At 56.2% G+C, this 20,437-nt stretch overlaps 2 protein-coding genes and 1 non-coding gene across 7 annotated transcripts; 1 reads left to right on the plus strand and 2 right to left on the minus strand.

Annotated features, from left to right (window-relative positions):
* ELMO3 (engulfment and cell motility 3) lies at positions 98–4,657 on the plus strand. Of its 5 annotated transcripts, none has more exons than XM_018062133.1 (20): positions 98–368; positions 514–554; positions 656–728; positions 913–963; positions 1,155–1,324; positions 1,410–1,509; positions 1,612–1,763; positions 1,843–1,921; positions 2,050–2,100; positions 2,186–2,308; positions 2,398–2,529; positions 2,636–2,737; positions 2,851–2,959; positions 3,068–3,204; positions 3,305–3,468; positions 3,568–3,680; positions 3,778–3,882; positions 3,985–4,067; positions 4,141–4,227; positions 4,321–4,657. In XM_018062133.1, exons 1-20 carry the CDS (start codon positions 291–293, stop codon positions 4,531–4,533), a joined length of 2,163 nt encoding a protein of 720 aa, XP_017917622.1. In that variant the 5' UTR covers positions 98–290; the 3' UTR covers positions 4,534–4,657. The 5 variants fall into 5 exon arrangements, with proteins under 5 accessions (XP_017917622.1, XP_017917625.1, XP_017917623.1 ...); XM_018062136.1 differs by having other exon boundaries at positions 4,337–4,657; XM_018062134.1 differs by having other exon boundaries at positions 99–368; positions 514–543.
* On the minus strand, positions 2,986–3,079 carry MIR328 (microRNA 328). Its single transcript, NR_129702.1, has one exon. It is a non-coding gene; the product is annotated as a microRNA 328 (primary transcript).
* On the minus strand, positions 6,576–9,704 carry LRRC29 (leucine rich repeat containing 29). The gene is given in 5 exon segments (XM_018062139.1): positions 6,576–7,236; positions 7,320–7,537; positions 7,715–7,858; positions 9,428–9,520; positions 9,522–9,704. Coding segments are annotated over 5 exon segments (687 nt in total). The 5' UTR covers positions 9,585–9,704; the 3' UTR covers positions 6,576–7,067.

Genomic DNA, 20,437 nt, shown 5'->3' on the forward strand with positions numbered 1-20,437 from the left:
CTGACAGCCCGCCCTCCGCACCCCCACCTGCCGCACCTTGGGGCGGGGCGGGGCCTCCTTGGTGGGGCGGGGCGGGGCAGGCGCTCTCATATCCTCGGGACTCCAACCCGGAACTGGCCTTGGATCCGGCTCCCTAGGGAAGGCCGCGGCACCTTGTCGCGAGTGGGAGCCTGAGCCACGGGAGCCAGGCCTCGGGCTGAGGAACGCCTTCGTTCCCAGGGGCCCCAGGCCAGGTGTGCTCTCAACGGAGGTGGCACGTCTGGAAAGTATAGAGCCCCCACGGCTAGACCATGGCGCCCCCGCGGAATGTGGTGAAGATCGCCGTCCAGATGCGTGACGCCATCCCGCAGCTCATCCAGCTGGACCAGGTCACTAGGCCTGGCTGGCTTCCATCCACCCCACCACCTACCTCCGGGTCGCCCCCTTCCCCTCAAATAGCCCACCCCACCCCTTCCCAGGCTCCTCCGCAACCTCTTCCCACTCCCATCCTGTGAGTGACTCTTTCGCTTGTAGGCAAAACCCCTGGCTGCTGTGCTGAAGGAGGTGTGCGACGCGTGAGTGCGGGTCCGCACGGGGAGCGAGGAGTACGGGATGGGGCGGGGCAGGAGGGAGAGGGCGCCCCCTACCAGCCTTACGGAGCCTCTGCTGCCTGCAGGTGGAGCTTGCCTCACTCTGAGCGCTATGCCCTGCAGTTTGCGGATGGGCACCGGAGATACATCACCGAGAACGTGAGTCCCCTCCCCTCTGCCCCACATTCCACCCTGTGGTCCCTTCTAACTCTGGCTGCGACTCGCAGTCATCGTCCCACTCTCTGCAACCTGATCTTTTACTGACCCCCAAACCCTCCCTTCTTGACAGCCCCAACTAGCCAGTCCTCAGGGCCCTTCTTGACTTCTTTCCCATCTTTTCCAGAACCGCATGGAGATCAAGAATGGCAGCATCCTGTGCCTCAGCACGGCCCCAGTAATGCCCCTCCGACCCCGCCCTCCTTCCCTGCCCCTCTGCTGTGCCTCTTTTCTGCACCTGGCGACTGGGGGCCCAGTCCCAGCTCCAGCCTAGAAGTGCCCCAACTAGCGGACACCCGCCTCCCCACACCCCCAGTTCCCTCTCCTTACCTCCTTACCTGTGCTCTGCCCTTGCTCCCACCCTGCCAGGACCGCGAGGCGGAGCGGCTGTTGCGAGGGCTGCAGAGCGAAAGTCGTGAAGGGCGCCGGGAAGCCCTGCGGCACCTCCTCCTGCTGGCCCCGGACCTAACCTTCGCCCGGGAGGTCATCAGCCGTGATGGGCTTCAGAGACTGGGCACCATCATTGAGGATGGGGACGAGTGAGCCCAGGGCTGTGGTGGGCAGGGGACACAGTGGGACCGCGGATCCTGGTCTGGCTGTGCTCAGCCTCCGATGTCCCTCCAGCCTAGGAGAGGTGCTGGCCCTCGCACTGAGGGCCTTCTTGGAGCTTATGGAGCACGGTGTGGTGTCCTGGGAGACACTCAGCATCCCCTTTGTTAGGAAGGTGGGTGGGCTTTTCTTGGGGAAACGCATGGAGGTGGTGGAGAGGTGTCAGGGCCTGGCCTTCCACAGTGATGAGGTGGTGACAACCTCTGCTCTGCCAAAGGTGGTGTGCTACGTGAACATGAACCTGATGGATGCCTCTGTGCAGCCCTTGGCCCTGGGCTTGCTGGAGAACGTGACCTTGAGCAGCCCTACCCTGGGCCAGCTGGTCAAGAGTGAGGTGCCACTAGACAGGCTGCTGGTGCACCTACAGGTGTAAGTGTCTGAGGTGGGCATCAGGGAGGAGAGCAGGCCTGGGCCCCGGATGGCCGGCTGAGCCCTCTTTTTGACCCAGGATGAACCAGCAGCTGCAAACCAAGGCCATGGCACTGCTGACAGCTTTGCTACAGGGGGCCACCCCTGCAGAACGTAAGGTGGGCATCCATCCAGTGACTGGATGGGGTGGGCAGGAGCTGGTGGGTGCTGTGCTCAGAGCAGTGGGCCAAAAAGATGGGTGCTTATGGTGGGGCTAAATCACTCAAGCCCTCTTCCCACCCGCCAGCACATGCTCGACTACCTGTGGCAGAAAAACCTTCGCCAGTTCATCTATAAGGTAGGAAGGACCAGGCCTGGCAGACCCCTCCCCACTCCTCTCCTTGGAAGCCCACGCTCACAGCTGTGGACTGGCTGTCCTTCAGAACATCATCCACAGTGCAGCGCCGCTGGGCGACGAGATGGCTCACCACCTGTACGTACTGCAGGCCCTGATGCTGGGGCTCCTGGAGCCACGCATGCGGACACCACTGGACCCCTACAGTCAGGTAGGTGCCTTGAACGCGCAGAAGGCTGGGGCTGGCCGGAGTTTGCCTTTGAATATTCCATCTTGCCACCGCTCCAACAACCACCCCAGGAGCAGCGAGAGCAGCTGCAGGCCCTGCGCCAAGCTGCCTTTGAGCCGGAGGGGGAGTCCATGGGCGCCGGGCTGAGCACTGACCGTCGCCGTTCCCTGTGTGCCCGCGAGTTCCGCAAACTGGGCTTCTCTGTGAGTGACCCCTACCCAGGCCCCTTCCCCCTCCCTCCACCCAGGGCTGCTGCTACTGCTCCAGAGGGCTGGGACGTTCCTCAGCTGCCTTTCCCCTGCCCCCCAGAACAGCAACCCTGCCCAGGACTTGGAGCGCGTGCCCCCTGGTCTGCTGGCCCTGGACAACATGCTCTACTTCTCTAGACAGGCACCTAGCGCCTACAGCCGGGTCAGTGGTGGGGCAGGGTGGGGTATGGATGGATGGGGTACAGGGCACCTAAGTGGGGCCTCCCAGGGCTTAGTCATGACTCCCCAGCCCATCCTGTGCTCCCGCCTCCTCAGTTTGTGTTAGAGAACAGCAGCCGTGAGGACAAGCACGAGTGCCCCTTTGCGAGGAGCAGCATCCAGCTGACCGTGCTGCTGTGTGATCTGCTCCATGTTGGGGAGCCCTGTGAGTGGCGCTGGGCACAGCGTGTTCAGGAACGGGGGACGGAAGGGCAGAGAGGGCCAGGGGCAGCACACACTATCTCCCTGAGCCCCTCCTGCCCCCCCGCTCCAGGCTCCGAAACAGCCCAGGACTTTTCACCCATGTTCTTTGGCCAAGACCAGAGCTTCCATGAGCTCTTCTGTGTGAGCATCCAGCTGCTGAATAAGACCTGGAAGGAGATGCGGGCCACTCAGGAGGACTTCGACAAGGTGCGGAGGGTAGCAGTGGAGAGACCTGGGCCAGGGCAGAGGTGGTTCTGGGGTTGGGGCCCGGAACTCAGGCCCTGAGCTAGGCTTGGGATGGCCCCAGGTCATGCAAGTGGTGCGGGAGCAGCTGGCCCGCACTCTGGCCCTGAAGCCCAGCTCTCTGGAGCTCTTCCGGACGAAGGTGAACGCACTCACCTACGGGGAAGTGCTGCGGCTTCGACAGACTGAGCGGCTGCACCAGGAAGGCACGCTGGCCCCTCCAATTCTGTGAGTCATGGGGGTGGATCCAGGCCTAGTGCCCACCTGCCCTGCTGCCTTGTCCAGGCCTGGCAGTCCAGCTCAGTGAGCCCCCTCCCCTGCACCCAGGGAGCTTCGGGAGAAACTGAAGCCGGAGCTCCTGGGCCTGATCCGCCAGCAGCGTCTGCTCCGCCTCTGCGAGGGGACCCTCTTCCACAAGATCAGCAGCCGGCGGCGCCAGGGTCACTGTGTGGGCGGTGGCGGGGCTGGAGGGAGGCTGGACAGGGCTGGGGAGGCCCTCTCATTGCTCCCCCCCGCCCCTGCCCTTTCCACCCACAGACAAGTTGTGGTTCTGCTGCCTGTCCCCCAACCACAAAGTGCTGCAGTACGGGGACGTGGAGGAGGGAGTAGGCCCGCCGACCCCTGAGAGCCTGCCCGAGCAGCGTGAGGAGGGCATGGTGGCGGGCAGATACCTGTGCTCCCCCGAGCCACCCCACCCCGGGGCCGCCAGGGATCTCAGTGGTCAACCCAGCCTTTTTCCTGCAGTTCCTGTGGCCAACATCAGGGCACTGCTGACAGGCAAGGACTGCCCCCACGTCCGGGAGAAAGGCTCTGGGAAGCAGAACAAGGTGAGTGCAGTGGGCGCCAGGGCTGCTTCCCATCAGCCCCTGCTCAGCGCTCCTGGATCCCTTGCTTTTCCAGGATGTCTGGGAGTTAGCTTTCTCAGTCAGCTATGACCATGGGGAAGAGGAGGCATACCTCAACTTCATTGCCCCGTCCAAACGGGAGGTGAGTACCTGGGCAGGCTGAGCAGATGGGCAGGGGAACAGATGGGCAGGGGGAGAAATGGAGAGGCCCTCATGGAGCTGGCCCCATCCCCAGTTCCACCTGTGGACAGATGGGCTGAGTGCCCTGCTGGGCAATCCCATGGGCAGCGAGCAGACACGGCTGGACCTGGAGCAACTGCTAACCATGGAGACCAAGCTGCGGCTGCTGGAGCTGGAGAACGTGCCCATCCCTGAGCAACCACCCCCTGTGCCCCCGCCCCCCACCAACTTCAACTTTTGCTATGACTGCAGCATTGCCGAACCTTGACAGTGAGGTTGGCCAAGGGCCACAGCTGCTGCCACCGGGGTGGCCACAAAGGGTGGAGGGGGAGAAGCACAGGCACCTTGACCAGCAGAGGCTGTGGCAGAAATAAAACTCTGCTTGGCTCTTAGATGTGTGTCGAGCCAGCTCTGAACCTCACAGGCTAAACCTGCCTTCCATCTTGGCTGGCAAGTGAGATGGGGTGTCAGGTGAGGGCCACAGCTTAGGGCCATGAACCTGGGCAACTCCAGTTGCGGGGCTGGTGTTCTGAAGGCGGGTGAGGACAGGCTGGCCCTGTTACTCTTCTCCAGAGTGAGTCTTCAGCCTACCCTCTGAAGAGCAGAATGGACTGCAGGCTGGGGGCGCCAACTGAGAGAGGTCTGGGGCAGCCAGCCAGATGAGGGAGAGATGGCAGCGTGGGAAGTATTTCCCCAATTTTAGCAGGGGCCTAGTTTGGGAGCCATGTCTCCAGAAGGCTCTGGACAGTCTGAGCTTAGTTCTCCACCCTGCCTGGCCCTTCCCGTCTCCTCTTCGGGTCCTGAAGGCCTGCTTTCGGGAGACTTGAAGGGAGAGACATGAAGCTGGGTATGCTTCGTGCCGAAGGGCAAACTCAGGGTTCCAGTAGATGTCCGCCAGGCCAGTGAGAGGATGTAGGCTGATTCCGACAAGATGGAATTCAGTGCAGGAAACCTGCTTTCTGATTAAAACTCATCAGCAGCAGCATGGGTGGGGTGGGAGCCACAGATAGGCCAGCTGGAGGCGAAGCTCAGAGGCTGTGGTCATGGACCCCAAGCCTCTGAGGCAGAGAGGAGCACACCCACCCCCAGGCCCCACAGACAGGCTGGAAGCTGTGGGCTATCACCCTCTGATCTCCATGCCTCTCACTGCCTCTCCTTCCCAGTGCCTCCTCAAAATATCTTTAAGTGTTAACCATTACCATGTTGCCTAGAAACTGATGGCATGGCACCTCCCTTGAAGAATGTTCCGGGGGAGCTTGCTTCCCACCCCCTAGCTATGCTTCTTACTTGGGCATCTATGGCTCCATGTGCCCACTCCTGTATTCAGACTTCCCAACCCACTGAGAATAGTCCCTGTTGAGTTCAAGGTGAAAATGGAGCACCCAGATGCACTTACGTCTCCTGATACCTTCAGTTCTTTCTCAATGTCTCCAGTCCCTTGTTCAGGCCACCATCATCTTGGCAAGAACCTCCTGACTTCCTGCTTCCTGTCTTACCCCTCCAGCCTTCTCAATACCACCTACTCCAACTGCTTTCTCAAACAGGAAACTGACCTGATTACACACACACATCACCCCCTCCTGTATTCTCCCGTGTCTCCCTGTTGTCCATGGATAACGGTCACGGTGCCATGACTGAACAGAACTGAGCTGGAATGCAGGCATGCTGTGGTTTACCCCTTTCAACAGCGTGCCCGTAGCTTACAGAGCTCTTGATGCTTGGTCCAAGCTGGCATCCTCCCTGTTCACTTTGGGGGCTGGGAACCCCCTTACCCCACCCAGCGCCAACTCTGGCCTGCCCATGTGCACCTCCCCAGTCCCTTCTGCCTATTTGTCACATTTCCTCCCTCTTCTTTCACTGACTTGACTTCTTTCACTTTCCTTGACTTCCCAGGCTAAGCTCACTGCTCCCCTGGGCTCCCAGTCCCAGGATCTTCTTTCTCTGTTTTAGAAGGTTGGACCTCTAATGACCTTTCCTACCCAGAGATGCTCTCTCTTTTGTGTCTTGTGTGTGTATGCTGAAAAACAACCCCATTGACTCAGCCATCCTTCATCTCTATGCTCCTGGGATCTTCACACGGACATGGCTTTGCTGTGGGACATGTGCCAGGGCTCATGCTGGGGAGAAGGCTCTGGCATCTCCCACCATGTGGAGAAGAAGCTAGGATCTGCTCGGGGCACTTGTTGGGCCAGATGTGAATAAGAAGCTGTCTGTCCCTCTGGCATTTCGTACACATTGTCCCTGGGCTGGCCTGGGCCATTTCACTGAGGTGGGGAGGGGCCCTTTGGTCTGAGAACTTCAGACAAGGAAGAAAGATCTGGAATTTTTAATCTTGAGTATACAACAAAGACTGTGGCTTAGCTGCTAAAACTCAGTGCTGGTGGAGGGGCTGGGAGAGCTGCAGGGAACAAGGCCGGGCACAGGCCTTAGTGTGAGAAGTGGGTGGAACAAAAGGTACCGGGGTCCACTCTTTCCAGCACCAGACCCAGCCCCCAATGGCCGGGCCTCTGGACCCATGCCTGGACAGGTGAGCAGGATCTGGCATCTCCGGGGGCCTGTAGCAGTGCCATGTAGCTGGAGAAGCTTCCTGCGGGCTGTGGGGCAGGCAGGCGAGAAGCCCAGTGGGCTGTCCTGGTATCATCCCACTCTCAGACCCAGTGGAGGGGTTTCTAGCTTGGGGAAGGCCCTCTGGGGCATGTAACAGAGAGGGGCAGGAGGCGCTGAGTCAAACTCCAGGTCAAAAGGCCAGGGCCGGGGATGCTGGAGGTGACAGAGGCTGAGCCACTGGTCACTGATCTGGCCTCAGAGCGTTAAGGTCAGGTCTGCCCCTCCCACGAAGCGGGACTGGATGCAGATCACCTCAGGCAGTCGGGCTTGGAAACGCCTGACGGAGGCTATGCTGATGCCGGGACACATGGCCACATCTACCATCCGCAGCTGCCTGCACGCCTGCCCGATGGAATCCAGAGTTCTGCAGGGAAGCCGCCGGGTGAGCTCCTGACCCAGCCCAGGCCCAGCCAGCCCTCACCGCGGGCAGCCCCCGACACACTCAACTGCTCCGTGAGCTGACTGCAGCTAGACAGGTTGAGGTGCTGCAGCCTTGGCCAAGAGCTGGCTGCCTGTCCCCAGCCCTGGTCGCTGAGGAGGCTGCAGTGACTCAGCGCCAAGCGCTCCAGGCTGGGGCAGCCCTTGGCCACAGCCACCAAGGCCTTGTCTGTGAGTGCTGGCAGCAGGCTCAGTGACAGCTGCCTCAGCTGGGGGAAGCGGAGCACCTGTGAGGATGTAGTAGGGACGGGGAGGGTAATGAGGCCCTGGACCCCTTCCAGCTCCCCTCACCCCCAGCCAGAGGAACTGCCACATCCAGCAGAAGCCCACGAGAAAAGGGCTTGTTCCAAGCAAAAAGCTCCAGCCCGGGGGTCCTCAGCCTATCCACGCCCCCAGACTCACACCTTGGTTAAACTGGCATCAGTCAGCTTGCTGCAGGCTGTGAGGTCCAGCTCCCGCAGGGCCTGCAGCATGAGCAAGGAGGGGCCCTGTGGCTGGGGAGAGGGGTCCTTGGGGCTGGAGGCCCGGTACTCCAGCTCTTCGTGGGGCTGTGGGAGAAAGCTTCTGCTGCTCAGGTTCCTCCTGAGTTTGGCCCTCAACTGTTGCCAGAGAGGGACGAAGGAGGGCAGTTGAGCCCAGGGACCCCCCGCCCGCCATGACTTGGAGGGTCTCGCACCTGAGGCTCCTGCAAAGGTGCCTTGATGGGCTGCCCCAGCCCCAGGAGCCCCCAGTCACCCAGCTCCTTGCACCAGGCCAGGCGCAGGACTGAGAGGTGGGTGAGGTAGGTGCAGATGGCCTGCAGAGTCTGGTTGGTGAGGGCCACACAGGAGGACAAGTCTAGCACCCTGAGGCGTGGGCCCAGCGCTGGGATCAGGGAGAGCACTGAGGCGTCCTAGGAGGGAAGCGGAAAAGGGAGCAGGTGATGGGAGGTGCCCGCTGCCTGTGTCACCAGGCATGGCAGGCTATGAGGTCCAGCTCCCATGGGGCCTGTGGCAGGGCCACAGGGGCCCTGTGGCCAGGAAGAGGGGTCCTTGGGGCTGGAGGCCCAGTGCTCCAGCTCTTGGTGGGGCTGTGGGAGGAAGCCTTTGCTGCTCAGGCAGGGAGGGGTCCCTAGGAAGGTTCTGCCCAAAGTTATAGCCCCACAGGCAACAGGAAACTGGCACAGGGCCCGCGGAAGGATGCATCCGTGTTCTTGTGCTGTGTGTCACAGTGGAGTGGCGGGCTGAGAAGGGGGACCCAGGGAGAAGGACAAATACCTAGACTGGCTGGTGTGGGAAGAATGCAGGTGAAAATCTCTAAGGCGTTCACCTTCTCTGTGCTCCCAGCACCAGTCCATCAGATACGCTCCCTCTAGGACTGGGGGGACATACGGCAGAGCTGCCACCTGCCAGGAGCAGTTGGGGGGATGGTGGGGGCGAGAACTAAGGGCAGGACAGAGGAAGCTGCTTTGTAGAGATGCAGACATGGGAACATGGGCCAGAAAGAGTGGCTAAGAGACACACAGTTGACACAGTGAGGATGGAGTAGAGCAAGAGAAGAGAGGCACTTGGGGGAAAATGTTGAGACACTTTTCAGGTGGGAAAGGCTCTGGGCACAGCCATAGATTGAAGGAAAAAATCTGCTAAAGAGGGAGAGGGCGACACTGTTAAGACAGGGACACCACCCAGAGGGACAGGGCTGAGCCCTACTGAAGGAACCGGCGTCAACCAAGAAATGACCCTCTTCCTCCTTTGTCACATGGCCTCCCCAGGGCCCCTCCTGAGCAACTACTGCTGTGTAACCTTGGTGCCCCTTCCCCCAGGGCTTGGTTCTGTCATCGCTGCCCCCAGAACACCTGCCCTCAGTCCCCTCCCCAGACTGCAGTGATCACCAAGCACTGGACTTGTGAGGTGTGGGTCACCTCGTGGGTGGGCCCATCTGGTCTCTGGGACCTCCCTCTGCAGGGACCCACCACGGGGGCTGCAGGGAGCAGTGTGGGCAGCAGCACCATCTGCCTAGGCACCTTTCCTCTTCCAGTTCACTTGGACACAAACACGGGGCATCTCCCTGGTGCCAGGCTCCCAGTTCCCCCAGTCCCTGGCCCTGGTGAGGATGGAAGGAAGGGGTGGAACGCTCACCTTGAGTGAGGAGCAGTAGGCCAGGCTGAGGGAGGCCAGTGAGGATGGAGCTCCGCACACTGAGCCCAGGGACTGGGCCAGTTCCTGCCCTCTCACCAGGCAGCACTCGGCCATGTCGAGGCTCTGCAGCTCCTGCAGGCCCCCTAGGGCTGAGCATCCCGCATCTGTCAGCCGCTGCAACTTCCTCAGGCTCAGGCGCCGCAGGTGCCGCAGGCCCCGGCTCACAGCCAGGACTGCTCCATCAGCCAGTTCCGAGCAGCCGCTGAGGTCCAGGGAGGTAAGTCCTGGTTGCTGGTGGCAAAGGGCAGCCACGGCCTCTGTGGAGAGGTCCCGGCAGCTATGCAGGCTCAGTTCCTGCAGCTGCAGCCCAGCTACCTGGCCCAGTGCCCGCAGGGCCTCAGGCGGCAAGCCAGTGCCGCTCAGGTCCAGGGCGTGCAGCCTGCTGGCCCGCTCCTTCAGGAATCGCAGCAGGTTGCGGAAGGAGAGTTGGGAGGGGGAGGAGTCCTGGGGGCCGATGGAGCCCCAGGCTGGGCCTAACTGGAAGGTGAGATGGCAATAGGCCAAGGAGAGTCGCTCCAGGCGGGGGGCACAACTGCTGAGCCGGTTGAAGCTGAGGTCAGCCAGGTCCCGAAGGCTAGCCAGGCTGAGCTCACGGAGGCCGCTCAGCGCCTGCTGGACCTGCTGCGCTGTCTCGGGCTGAGCCAGCAGCATGCCTGATGTGAAGAGGCTGTTGCAGCCACTGAGGTCTAGGATACGCAGGGCAGGGCAGCCCAGGATCAGGGCCACGAAGGAGGCCTCTGTGGGGCTGCCCCCACCAAGGCACAAGCTCTGCAGGTGCGGGCCCAGGTGGTGGGTAACAGACCGCAGCACCTGGAGTGAAGCCGGCGAGCCATCCAGGTTGGTCAGGCTGATGCAGGTGACGCCCCTGAGACCCAGACTCTTGATGGCCGGAAGGGAGGCAGACGACACGGGGATGTTGTACTGCACGCTGGCCTACGGGGCAGCAGTGGGCCTGGGGTTAGCTCTCTGGCCTCACAGTGTGCCAGCCATTGAGTCTGGTGCAATTCACTGGCCAGAGTTTGAGGGAAGATCAGGGAAGGGCCCTTCTACAGCAGGAACCCACTGTGCTGCCATGTGCCTGAGGGGGTGCTGGTGGGACGTGGGAACAGGGGGGACAGGTCATACTGGGGCTCAAGGGGGAGGACTACAAGGGGAGAACAGAAAGTTAGTGATGGCCAGGGCTGAGTGCCTATGGAGAGGCTGGGCCAGAGTGGGGACTTGGCATGCTGGGTACAGGAGGGCTGGGGAGGGGGACCCTGGAGGAGAGCCAGCAAAGGCTCCTGGGAGCAGGAGGACAAAGCATTCTGGACCCAACTTTGGGGACTTTCAGTAGGTGGCCTTGGAACCCACGGACTCCAAATCCAGGGCCTCAGCTTAGTGTTAGCTAAGCAATCAGCCTCCCCCACTTTCTCAAGAGCATATAAATAGCCCTCAGAACAGCTGAAGGCGGGAAGAAGCAATGGCAGGTGTTGCTCACAATGCCCTGTGGCCCAGATCCCAGAGATCTGGGGCAGGCAGGGAGGCCAAGGTACCCTGGTAGCCTCAGTGTCTCGGTCACAATAATGTTTGCAAACCTGGCTTTTGTAAGTGAAAAATGTGCCTACCCATGCGAGTGTGGTGTGCGCATGCGTGGATGCGTGTGTATGCGCACACATGAAGGCCCTTTAGGCCGGAGATTCGAGATGCACTTGTGATCCCTGGTCTTATCTCTGGAGGGTCTGCCTTATTCCTTCAGGTGAGGAGGGAGAAGTGTACTATTTCTGTGGACAGGAGAATAAATTTCAGAGGCAGGGAGGAAATTGGCCCTACTGGAGAGGAACCGGGGAGCTTGGGGAGCACAGAGCTGGAGTCCAGTGGGACCGGGAGGCAAGCAAGCTCAGGGCTAGTTGTGGCGGAAGGTTGGCTTGTTTAGGAGTGTGAGGAACCGCCAGTAGGAGTTGTTTTCAGAGAACCTTCCCTGATTTTGTGCCAGAGGGAGCCAAAGGACAGAAAGTACAGGAATGTACAGAAAGTACAGGAGCTGGTCTGTGGGGGAGGGAGAAGAGGGCTTGGCTTCTGAAACCCTAGCCCCATTTCTCTACCCCCACCAACGCCCAGGCTGCAGGCAAGTGATACTCATAGATTCTTGTTTTCACAAGCAAGCTGCCCCCCCCCAAACCTGTGCAGTGAATAACAGGAAGAACAAGCTGACGTTCCCTCCTTGTCCCCCACAGAAAATCATCAAAAGGGAACCAGAAAGGTCAAAATGATGCGTAATATGCGCTCCCTGCAAGATGCTTATCAACAGAATTCTTCCAGGAAGACAGGTGGAACTCATTCCCAGGTGTGGAGACCCCACCTGGCTTCTGCCCCAGAGAGAAGCAGCCCCTGAGGGCTGTTGTTCTGGGAATGAGCCTGTGGTAAGAGGGAGACCAGCTCCCACCAATTTAATGGGAGCCTGGGAGTCAAACCAGGTTCCCAGTTCAGACCCCATGGTCAATACCGGTGAGAGGAGCTCTGCCCATAGATCCCCCCTGTGGACACCAGGAGACAGTGGGGAGTGGGGACGCCAGAGACCTGGGTCCCTCTCTCAGATTTAAGGAGAGCTGGCGAAGATGCCAGTGTGTGAGGTTGGGCAGGGTACTGAAAAAGTCAGGGAGAAAAGGTTTTAGAAAGGAACGGTAAAGCATGCCTCCAGCCATTTCAAAGTCCTGCAGTGCTAGATGAGCCAGTCTCATATGAGTAGAATGAACTCTGGTTGGGGGAGTGTAGAGCAGTGCTGGTTGCCAGGCAGCACCTGCCCCCACCAGTCACATGGCACCCCGCAGCCCCCAGCTCCAGCCGCCTTCAGTCTTCCTTCTTTCCCTAGCTTCCTGAGCCTTGGCTGCCAGCAGTGTTCTTCCCTCTCCCATTGCTTTCTTATACACAAGGTAAACGAACAGCCCAGGGTCCAAGTGCAGGGCTGGCAGGTGACCCCAAGAGCTACCTACTGAAGGGGCAGGGCCTGGCCTAAAGGACTTCCAACTATGGGGCCAGGTGAGTTTTGAGGCCACCTCCCTGCTCCCCACAGTTTTTATTGGTGGGGAGAAAACAGCCTCTATGCCATCACCCAGGTGGTCTACCTGGGACTCATACAGAAGTCCAAGAGCAGTCTGTTGGGGATATTTACCCTCTGTAGGGGCCGAGCGGCAGCCTTCTGGGTTCTGGTCTTTGCCCCAGTGTAGGAAAGTGCCCCTCCCCAGGCCCTGGGAAGATGCTTCTAAAGCCCCAAGGGAGTACAACAGGGGTACCTGCTCCAGCTTCAGCCGCCTCAGCACACTAGCCCCCTGGTCTCCTCCCTTCTTAATGCTGGCATCTTAAAGGTAAATGTGGACTCATTTGGAAAATGCCCTGAACCTGCTAAAAGCAACACGTGTCCCTTGACTGTGAGAGGCCAGGACTCTTGTAACTACTGAAGTCCTGAGCTGAGACAGAAGGCCTGTGTGCAGACTTGGAAAGCCATCTGAGACATACATGACTCTCCTGTCTACCAGCACAAGAATCCAAAGTTAGTACGCCTGTTTCCAGAAGGACCTTGAGGAAGCATATGTCCTGGCGCCCAGGGGCTTTGGTCTCCAGAGAGGAATCAGACTTTGGGGCTCATATCTAGAGGCTTTTATAGACACCTCAGGCAGGAGAAGGCAGCAGGGGGCAGGAGCCATCCTGAGATCTTCACAGTGACCAGCCCGGTGGCAGCACCCCCACCCCAGGTATGGACAGAGCCCAGGTGTATGGCACGTGCTGCCTTTGTCTGTCTTATTTGAGAAAAAGTGGAATTAAATGGGGGCAGGTGAGGGAGATTAAGAAGTTACCAAGTCTAGCCTGGCCTGGAGTCTTACAGCTTGGCCTTGGTGAGCCAGAATCTTCCACAGCATCTACTAGCTGGGGCACCACCTCCTCAACCCACTGCACCCTGGGAGATGGTTCCTGCCAATAGGGCTCCAGAGATTGTTCTCTGGGACATGGTGGTGTCGGCCCTAGATGCCCAGGTATCTGTGGCCTGGCTTCCCAGGGCTCCCAGTCCTGGCCGTGGAGTAGGGGCCTGAGCTTTGCAGAGTCACCGAACGGGTCTTTGTCAGTGCTCTATCTGGAGCTCAGGGTTCACTGGAGAAGCTCCAGTGCTAAAATGGTAGACTCTGGATCCCAAACTCTGACCCCAGCCTCCTCCTCCTCTTCCTCCCCTCACTCCTGTTCCATCTCACCTTCATTCCCAGGCCCTGACTGCCCACTTGGCTTCTTCTGCACCCTGCTTCTTTGCTAGACTCCAAGAAGCCTCCCTGACTGATGGCCTCTCATCAGGGCCCCCACGGCCCTGCCCATCATGCGGGTGCCCCTGCTTTCTGTGCCCTCTGCCAGCCAGGGATGATGAAACCATGGCCACCTCTGGGTATGTGCTGTCCGAGGAAGCCACAGCCTCCCTTCCTGTCTCCACTGGCGCCCCTCTCCTCACAGCCCCCCTCTTCTCACTCCCCTAGACTTCTTTCCAAGCTGATGATACTGCAGCTCCCTCCCCTCACTCCAGCCTTCTCAAAGACGTTTCAAATAGAAACCAAAGCCCTTAGGTGGGAAGGCCCTCCTGCCCTGTTCACATCCACCAGCCCATCCTTGGCAGGACTCATCAGAACCTCCTTCCCTATTCTGTTCTTGGGTTCAAGGAGACCCTCTTCTCCCGGCCTACTGAGCCTGGCCCCACCCTCTCCTCTGTGAACCCCCAAATCTCTGCCTTTCCACTCCTTCCTCAGAGTCCACAAACACCCCAGAGTCTTAACAAAGGCCTCCCTTGATCCTGAAACCCCCCTCACCCCTCCCCTTTACCATCATGCTTCTTGGAAGCACATGGGTGCCCATACCCACTGCAGCCACCTCTTGACCATAGCTTTGCCCATTGATCTCTCCACCACTGTCCCCACAGAATCCTTCATTCCCAGAAACATCCCCTCTCCAGCAAGGTCACCAACACCTGGGGGCTCCTCTGCAGACCTCCCACAAGTGTCCTTCCTCTCTGCTGCGCCATGGTGCCTACTCAGGATGGCCTATCTCCCCAGTGTTCTCTCCTACTGTGGGTTCTGAGACTCTGCCCTCTTGTCTCTCCTACCTTCTAGCCTGCTCCCCGTTTGGGGTCATCAAAGAGCAGAAAGACCCAACCCATGGACCAATGTGTTCTCCATGAATTGTTACCATTCCACCACACACACACATGCAGTTTCCCTCCACGTGCACCCCAGCAGACTTCATCCCATTCCACCTACTTTGTTTCCCACACCTTCTTCCTGAGCACCAGATACTGGGAGCCATGACCTGATGGACCTCTCTCCAGATACAAGGATGCAATATGGCCAAATCTGAATTCACTGCCTTATCCCCGCTTCTCCCAAACTCTCAGCGCCTTCTACCAAATCACCTAAGTCAGAAATCTGGGAATCATCCTAGACTGCTCCCTCATATCCACAATGCCCAAGGTCCTTTCCAGCCCATCTTCTATTTCCTCCTGGCCTTCAGTCTCTCTGGCTCCAGTCTACCCTTGGTATTGTCAACAGAGTGATCCTGACAAAAGGCAACTGACCACACTTTTCAGGCCCTTTGATGGCTCACCACTGCACAGGATGGAAGCTGAGCTTCTCAGCTGGCATTCAGGCCCTTTTATGTCAGCCCCCTGCCTACTTCTTCGGCCCCAGCTTTCCCATGCCTGCTCCCCACTCTGGCTCTGGAATGCTAATTTCAGATCACTATCTCATACTTCCATAGCTGAGTTCAGCTGTTTTTTTCTGGATCTGGGGAGCAGTCTGCCCCTCACCTATTCCTTACCAAAAATATGTATCCTCTCTCAAGATTTAACACAAGCATCCCCTTCTCCATGAAGTCTTCTGTGAATCTTCTCTGCATCTTTGCTATGCGTCTATGCACCTTTCTTAAGATTTTGAGTGCAGTGCTGTCTCTCTCTATCAACTCTTGAGTGTGGTGTCTGCCCCAGCCCTGGGACCTAGCATAGTGCTAGGTGCTAGGTCATCACCATCCAGATGACGGAGGCCTCTCTACAGGCCCCTCCTGCTCTGCTTGCCTCTGGACTGGTATCCTTCCTGGGCAGGCTCTGTGGCCTGCTCTTCAGGCTTCTCTTGTTCTCCCCAGGGAAAGTGACTGAGATCCAAGGCTTAAACCTCCGCCTGCTCTTAAATGACACCTTCACCTATATTTATTACCCGGACCTTTCTCTTGAATTCCTCTCTCAGAAGTCCAACTACCAACTGGATCTCACTATTTAGATGTTTTATACTTCAAATTTTCAACAAGTTCAAATCAAATTTCTTTAGAAACTAGGCTCAATGACACTGGAGAAAGAACTCAACAACAGACCCTACTTAAACACTCATTTAAAATGTGACAGAGGAGGCTTCCAATCCATTATACATAAATGGTACTTGGGCTACTTGAAAACTAATCAGTTTAGCTCCTTACCTTACAGCATAAGTCAAAATAAATTACACCAAATATATATATATATATATATATATATATATATATATATATATAAATTCAAGCCATAAAACAATTTTGCTGTGAACCTAAAACTGATCTAAGAAGTAAATCCAAATTTAAAAAAAAAAGCAAAATAGGAGTGTATACTTATCAGATCTCTGAAGAGGCAAAGTATCGCTAAAGCAATGGCAGAAATAATAAAGAAAAGGATGTTCAGAGTCAACAACCCAGAAATTTAACCCCTGTATCTCTCATAAATAACACGTATCTACAAATCGAATCTAAAAAGGCAAATATATGAGGAATATATTTCAGTAAGTATATAAAAGATTAACTTCTTTAATGTATAAAAAGTTCATACAAATCGATAAGAAAAATGCTAAGACCCCAATAATTAGACAAGAAACAGAAATACACAAAAGAGGGAAATATAAATGGTCCACTAATGAGAAAATTGTTCAACCTCAGTCAAAACTGAAACAAAGGCTCTCATTATTGCCTTTCAAACTAGCACAAATGCCTGCACTTACCTCCTTGTGGGTTGTCTCCCTATGACTCACCCCTCAGTCCACTCTGCCCTGTGGAGGTCTAAGACATAAATCACTGCATGTCACTCCCCTGCCTAACGTTCCTTTAACGTTCCTAAAGTTCCATGGGTTACCTGGTTACCCATGATGGTAACCAGGAGAAAGCCCTAGCAATACCACCTGCCACATCTGTCTCACTGTCTGACCCCTTTCTAGCCTCATCTCCCACCACTTCTCTCCCACACACCTAAGTTCCAGTCATAGCGAACCTGGGTGGTCATTTCCAGAACTATGTCACACCTTGGTGCCTTCACCTGTGCGGTTATGAGTCCTGAAGACCAACCTTCATGCTCCTCATCCTGTTCCTTCAGGAAGCCTTCCCTGATGCTGCCAGTCTCCTTCTGTGTCCTTCATGTTCCCATGGCCCCCTTCATGCCAATGCCCTGAGCACACAACATCATGATCACTCACGTATTTGTCTTTTTCCTTCACTGGACTATGGGTTCCTCAGGGAAGGGGACTATGTTTGGTTCATCTGTAGAGTCCCAGTACTGGACCCAGAGCCAAGTATGTATGAATAAATATGCAGGAAGGAATGGATGGATGATGTATGAGCAGGGCCACAAGCAAGCTGAAGTGAGATCACTGAGAATGGGCTAGGTGAGGGTAGGCACCTTACCTCCCGAAGGGCAATCTGGGCTGCACAGTACCAAGCCCGGCTCACGAGGGAGGCCTCTTTCTGATCTGACAGAGGCAGGAAGCTCAGAATATATGTGACCATCTGAGGGAAAAAGACAGGGCATCGGGGCTGTTAGTGCTGGTGGGGCCCTCTGAAATCTTCTCTTTCTGGTAGCACAGTAGGTCAGAGGGGACTAGAGCACTGGCTTCTAGCTCATCTTGGATCCTAAGCTTCAGAGAGTCTTCACTTCTCCTCTCCAGTCTCCAGGTATCTTTACTGGGAACAAACCTTTCCTGAGCACCATCTGGATGCAGGTTTGTTCTGATAAAAATAAAAACTTCCTGCTCAATTTGATAAAAAGGGCCTGGGCACTGGGACTAGATGAACCTAGTTTAGATCCTTATTCTCTCAGCTGACCCCTCTGAGCCTTATTCTTCTAATCTATAAAAAGACAGTTGTAGTGAGATTTAAGTGGGCTACTGTGACAGTTAAATATCCTGGTAAAGTGTCTTGCATAGGATCTAGAACACAGCAAGGCAAGTGCTGATTTCAGGAAGTCACACTGGGACTGCACTCTTCCATCTTCTTCACTGCCAACTTGGCTTCTCAGCCAGCTGTTACAATTCTCAGCAAGACCTATCCTGGCAGGCTAAGGCCCTCACTCCATCTATGCTCTATGAGGCTGGGGGTGGAGGCCTTCTTAGGGACTGGGGAAGGGAACTGCCTGTGAGACCAAGAATAATCTGATATTAACTATTCTTTTCTTCTGGAATCGTCCCTCCTTGACTTCTGTGACACTGTGTTTTCTAGGGCTCCAATTCCAATTGCCCTGTTTCTAGATTCTTCTGTGGCTCCCAGGGCTCAGACCTGAGTCTTTCATTTTGTTCACTTTCTAGGATAATAAATTCACTTGCATTGCTTTAACAATTACCTCTATAAGAAAAACCAACAATTCAGTATTCCATATTGTTTATCATTCTTGCGCTAGTCTAGTATTGCCAACGGTCCACAGGATTCTTCATCCAAATGTTTTACCATCACCTTCACCTCAGTCCAAAGCAGTCCCTCCTCCCAACTTTCCAAGCCCCCGAGCTTCAGTGGCAACAGAGCACTTCGTCTGAAGATCCTGATAAAACTTTATACTCTTCATGCTCTTCTGTCCCTTGCTCCAGATACAGGTGTAAAGCATAGGCTTTACTTAGACTCATGCAAATCCCAGCTCCACTAGTTCCTAGCTGTGTGGCCTCAGGCAAGGTATGTGATGTCTCTGAACCTCAACCCACACCTGTAAAATGGGGATATTAAAAAAATCTAGATCACAGTCTTATGTGCTGTACTTAAGTCCTTCAGTCATGTCCGACTCTGCAACCCCATGGACTGTACCCTGCCAGGCTCCTCTGTCCATAGGGATTCTCCAGGCAAGAATACTGGAGTGGGCTGCCATGCCCTCCTCCAGGCCATCTTCCCAGCCCAGGGATCGAGCCCAGGTCTCCCATATTGCAGGCAAATTATTTACCATCTGAGCCACCAGGGAAGCCCAAGAATACTAGAGTGGGTAGCCTTTCTCTTCTCCAGGGGAACTTCCCAACATAGGAATCGAATTGAGGTCTCCTGCATTGCAGGAGGGTTCTTTACCAGCTGCCCTCACAGTCTTATGACAGGGATTAAATTATATATATATATTTAATAGATATAATATGCTTCACACCTAGTAGATGGTCCATAAATGGTTCCTGGATTGCTGTCATTAATAATTCTACCTTTGAAACCTTACCACCTTAGTAGCCCAGATCTTCATCACCCCAGACCAGGGTTCCTTCCACAGTCTCCCACCTGATCTCCTTGCCTCCAGGTTCATCCTTGCTAATCATTCCACAGACTGCAACAAGGTTAATTTTCCTAAGAAACAGCTTTCAGTCTCAGTACACTCCTGATGAAACCTTTAGGGTTCCCTAATACCCTCAAGACAAAATTTCTTCTCCTGGGTCAGCACTGCCCAGGCCTCTAGGCCTGACTGGACCCCTGACCCCAGAGCTTCCACAAGCCAGTCTTCTCAGTGTCCTACAAACACAGCATGTTGATTTTCTTATTTTCTTTTGCCTATGTGGACCTTTTTCCTGGAATGCCCTTAAGTTTGACCCTCACCAGCCCACTTGGTCTCTTCTTCCCTTCCCTGATTGCTAGTACAGAGAAGGTACTCAGTCAGTACTTACTGGATTGAATTAAATAAGGATGGACTGTCTTTTACCTCTCTTTTCACCAAAGGTTTGCTCAAGGAAGGGGTGGGAAGATAAAACAGATCATTACTGAGAGGAGAATGACTGGTGAGAACAGCCTCTGGGCCAGGGAGGCTAGGCCTGGGGAAGAGAACTTTGATGGGGACTGGGACTGACCACGCTCCCATCCCCAAGAGGAGGCAGGAAAACTTGTCTGAGCTGAGGTAAGATAGTGGTCATCCTGTCTTCTGGGGTTCAGCAGCCAACCCACAGAGCGAAAGGAGGGCAACAAACCTGTCCTCACTGAGGGGAGGCAGCATGATTCTTTGAGCTGAGAAGGGGGAAGACCTTTCTAGAGGGAACAGAAGAGGCAGTGGTTAAGAGTGGAGTGGCCGTCCCAGGAACTCCATCCTAAGGGGCTACTAGAGATATGCCTGGTCACCTTTGTGATCCACGGAGATGGGACAGATATCCTCTGGGGCAGAAGGGGGGAACGGCCGATGCGGAAACGGTGCCCTGTCTCTCTTGGGCAGTGGGAGGGGGCTGCCAACTCTCTGGGCAAACAGGACAGAGAAGTCAACCCAAGAGGCCACTGGGACAAAACTTATCTGTCTAGGGACAACAGCGGCAGAGTGATCTTGCTCCAATTTAAGTAGAGGGAGCAAACATCCTGTGAAGGATGAAGGTGAAGGAGGCAAGGATGGCCATCACTAGGGGCTGAGGAAGTGGGGAGCAGGCCTTGTCCTCGGTGAGGGAACTCAGAGACCATGCCCAAAGTTGATGGGAAGGGACAGCCGTCTCTCGAAGGGAAGGGAATGGAGCGACCATTCCAAGGGACCAATGGGGGTAAGATCGGTTACCCTTCGGGGCTGATGGGATGCAGCGGACATCTTCCAGAACTGAGAGGGAGGGACGGCCATCTCAAGAGGTCAGGGGTAGGCAGAGGCCCTGTCCTCACTGAGGTGACAGCAGCTATCTCCTGGGGCCGATGGGGAAGAAGAGGATGGTCCCCCAAGGTAAGGGGACAGAGTGGCCC

This window comes from Capra hircus, chromosome 18, assembly GCF_001704415.2.
Source record: "Capra hircus breed San Clemente chromosome 18, ASM170441v1, whole genome shotgun sequence".
NCBI classification, from domain to species: domain Eukaryota; kingdom Metazoa; phylum Chordata; class Mammalia; order Artiodactyla; family Bovidae; genus Capra; species Capra hircus.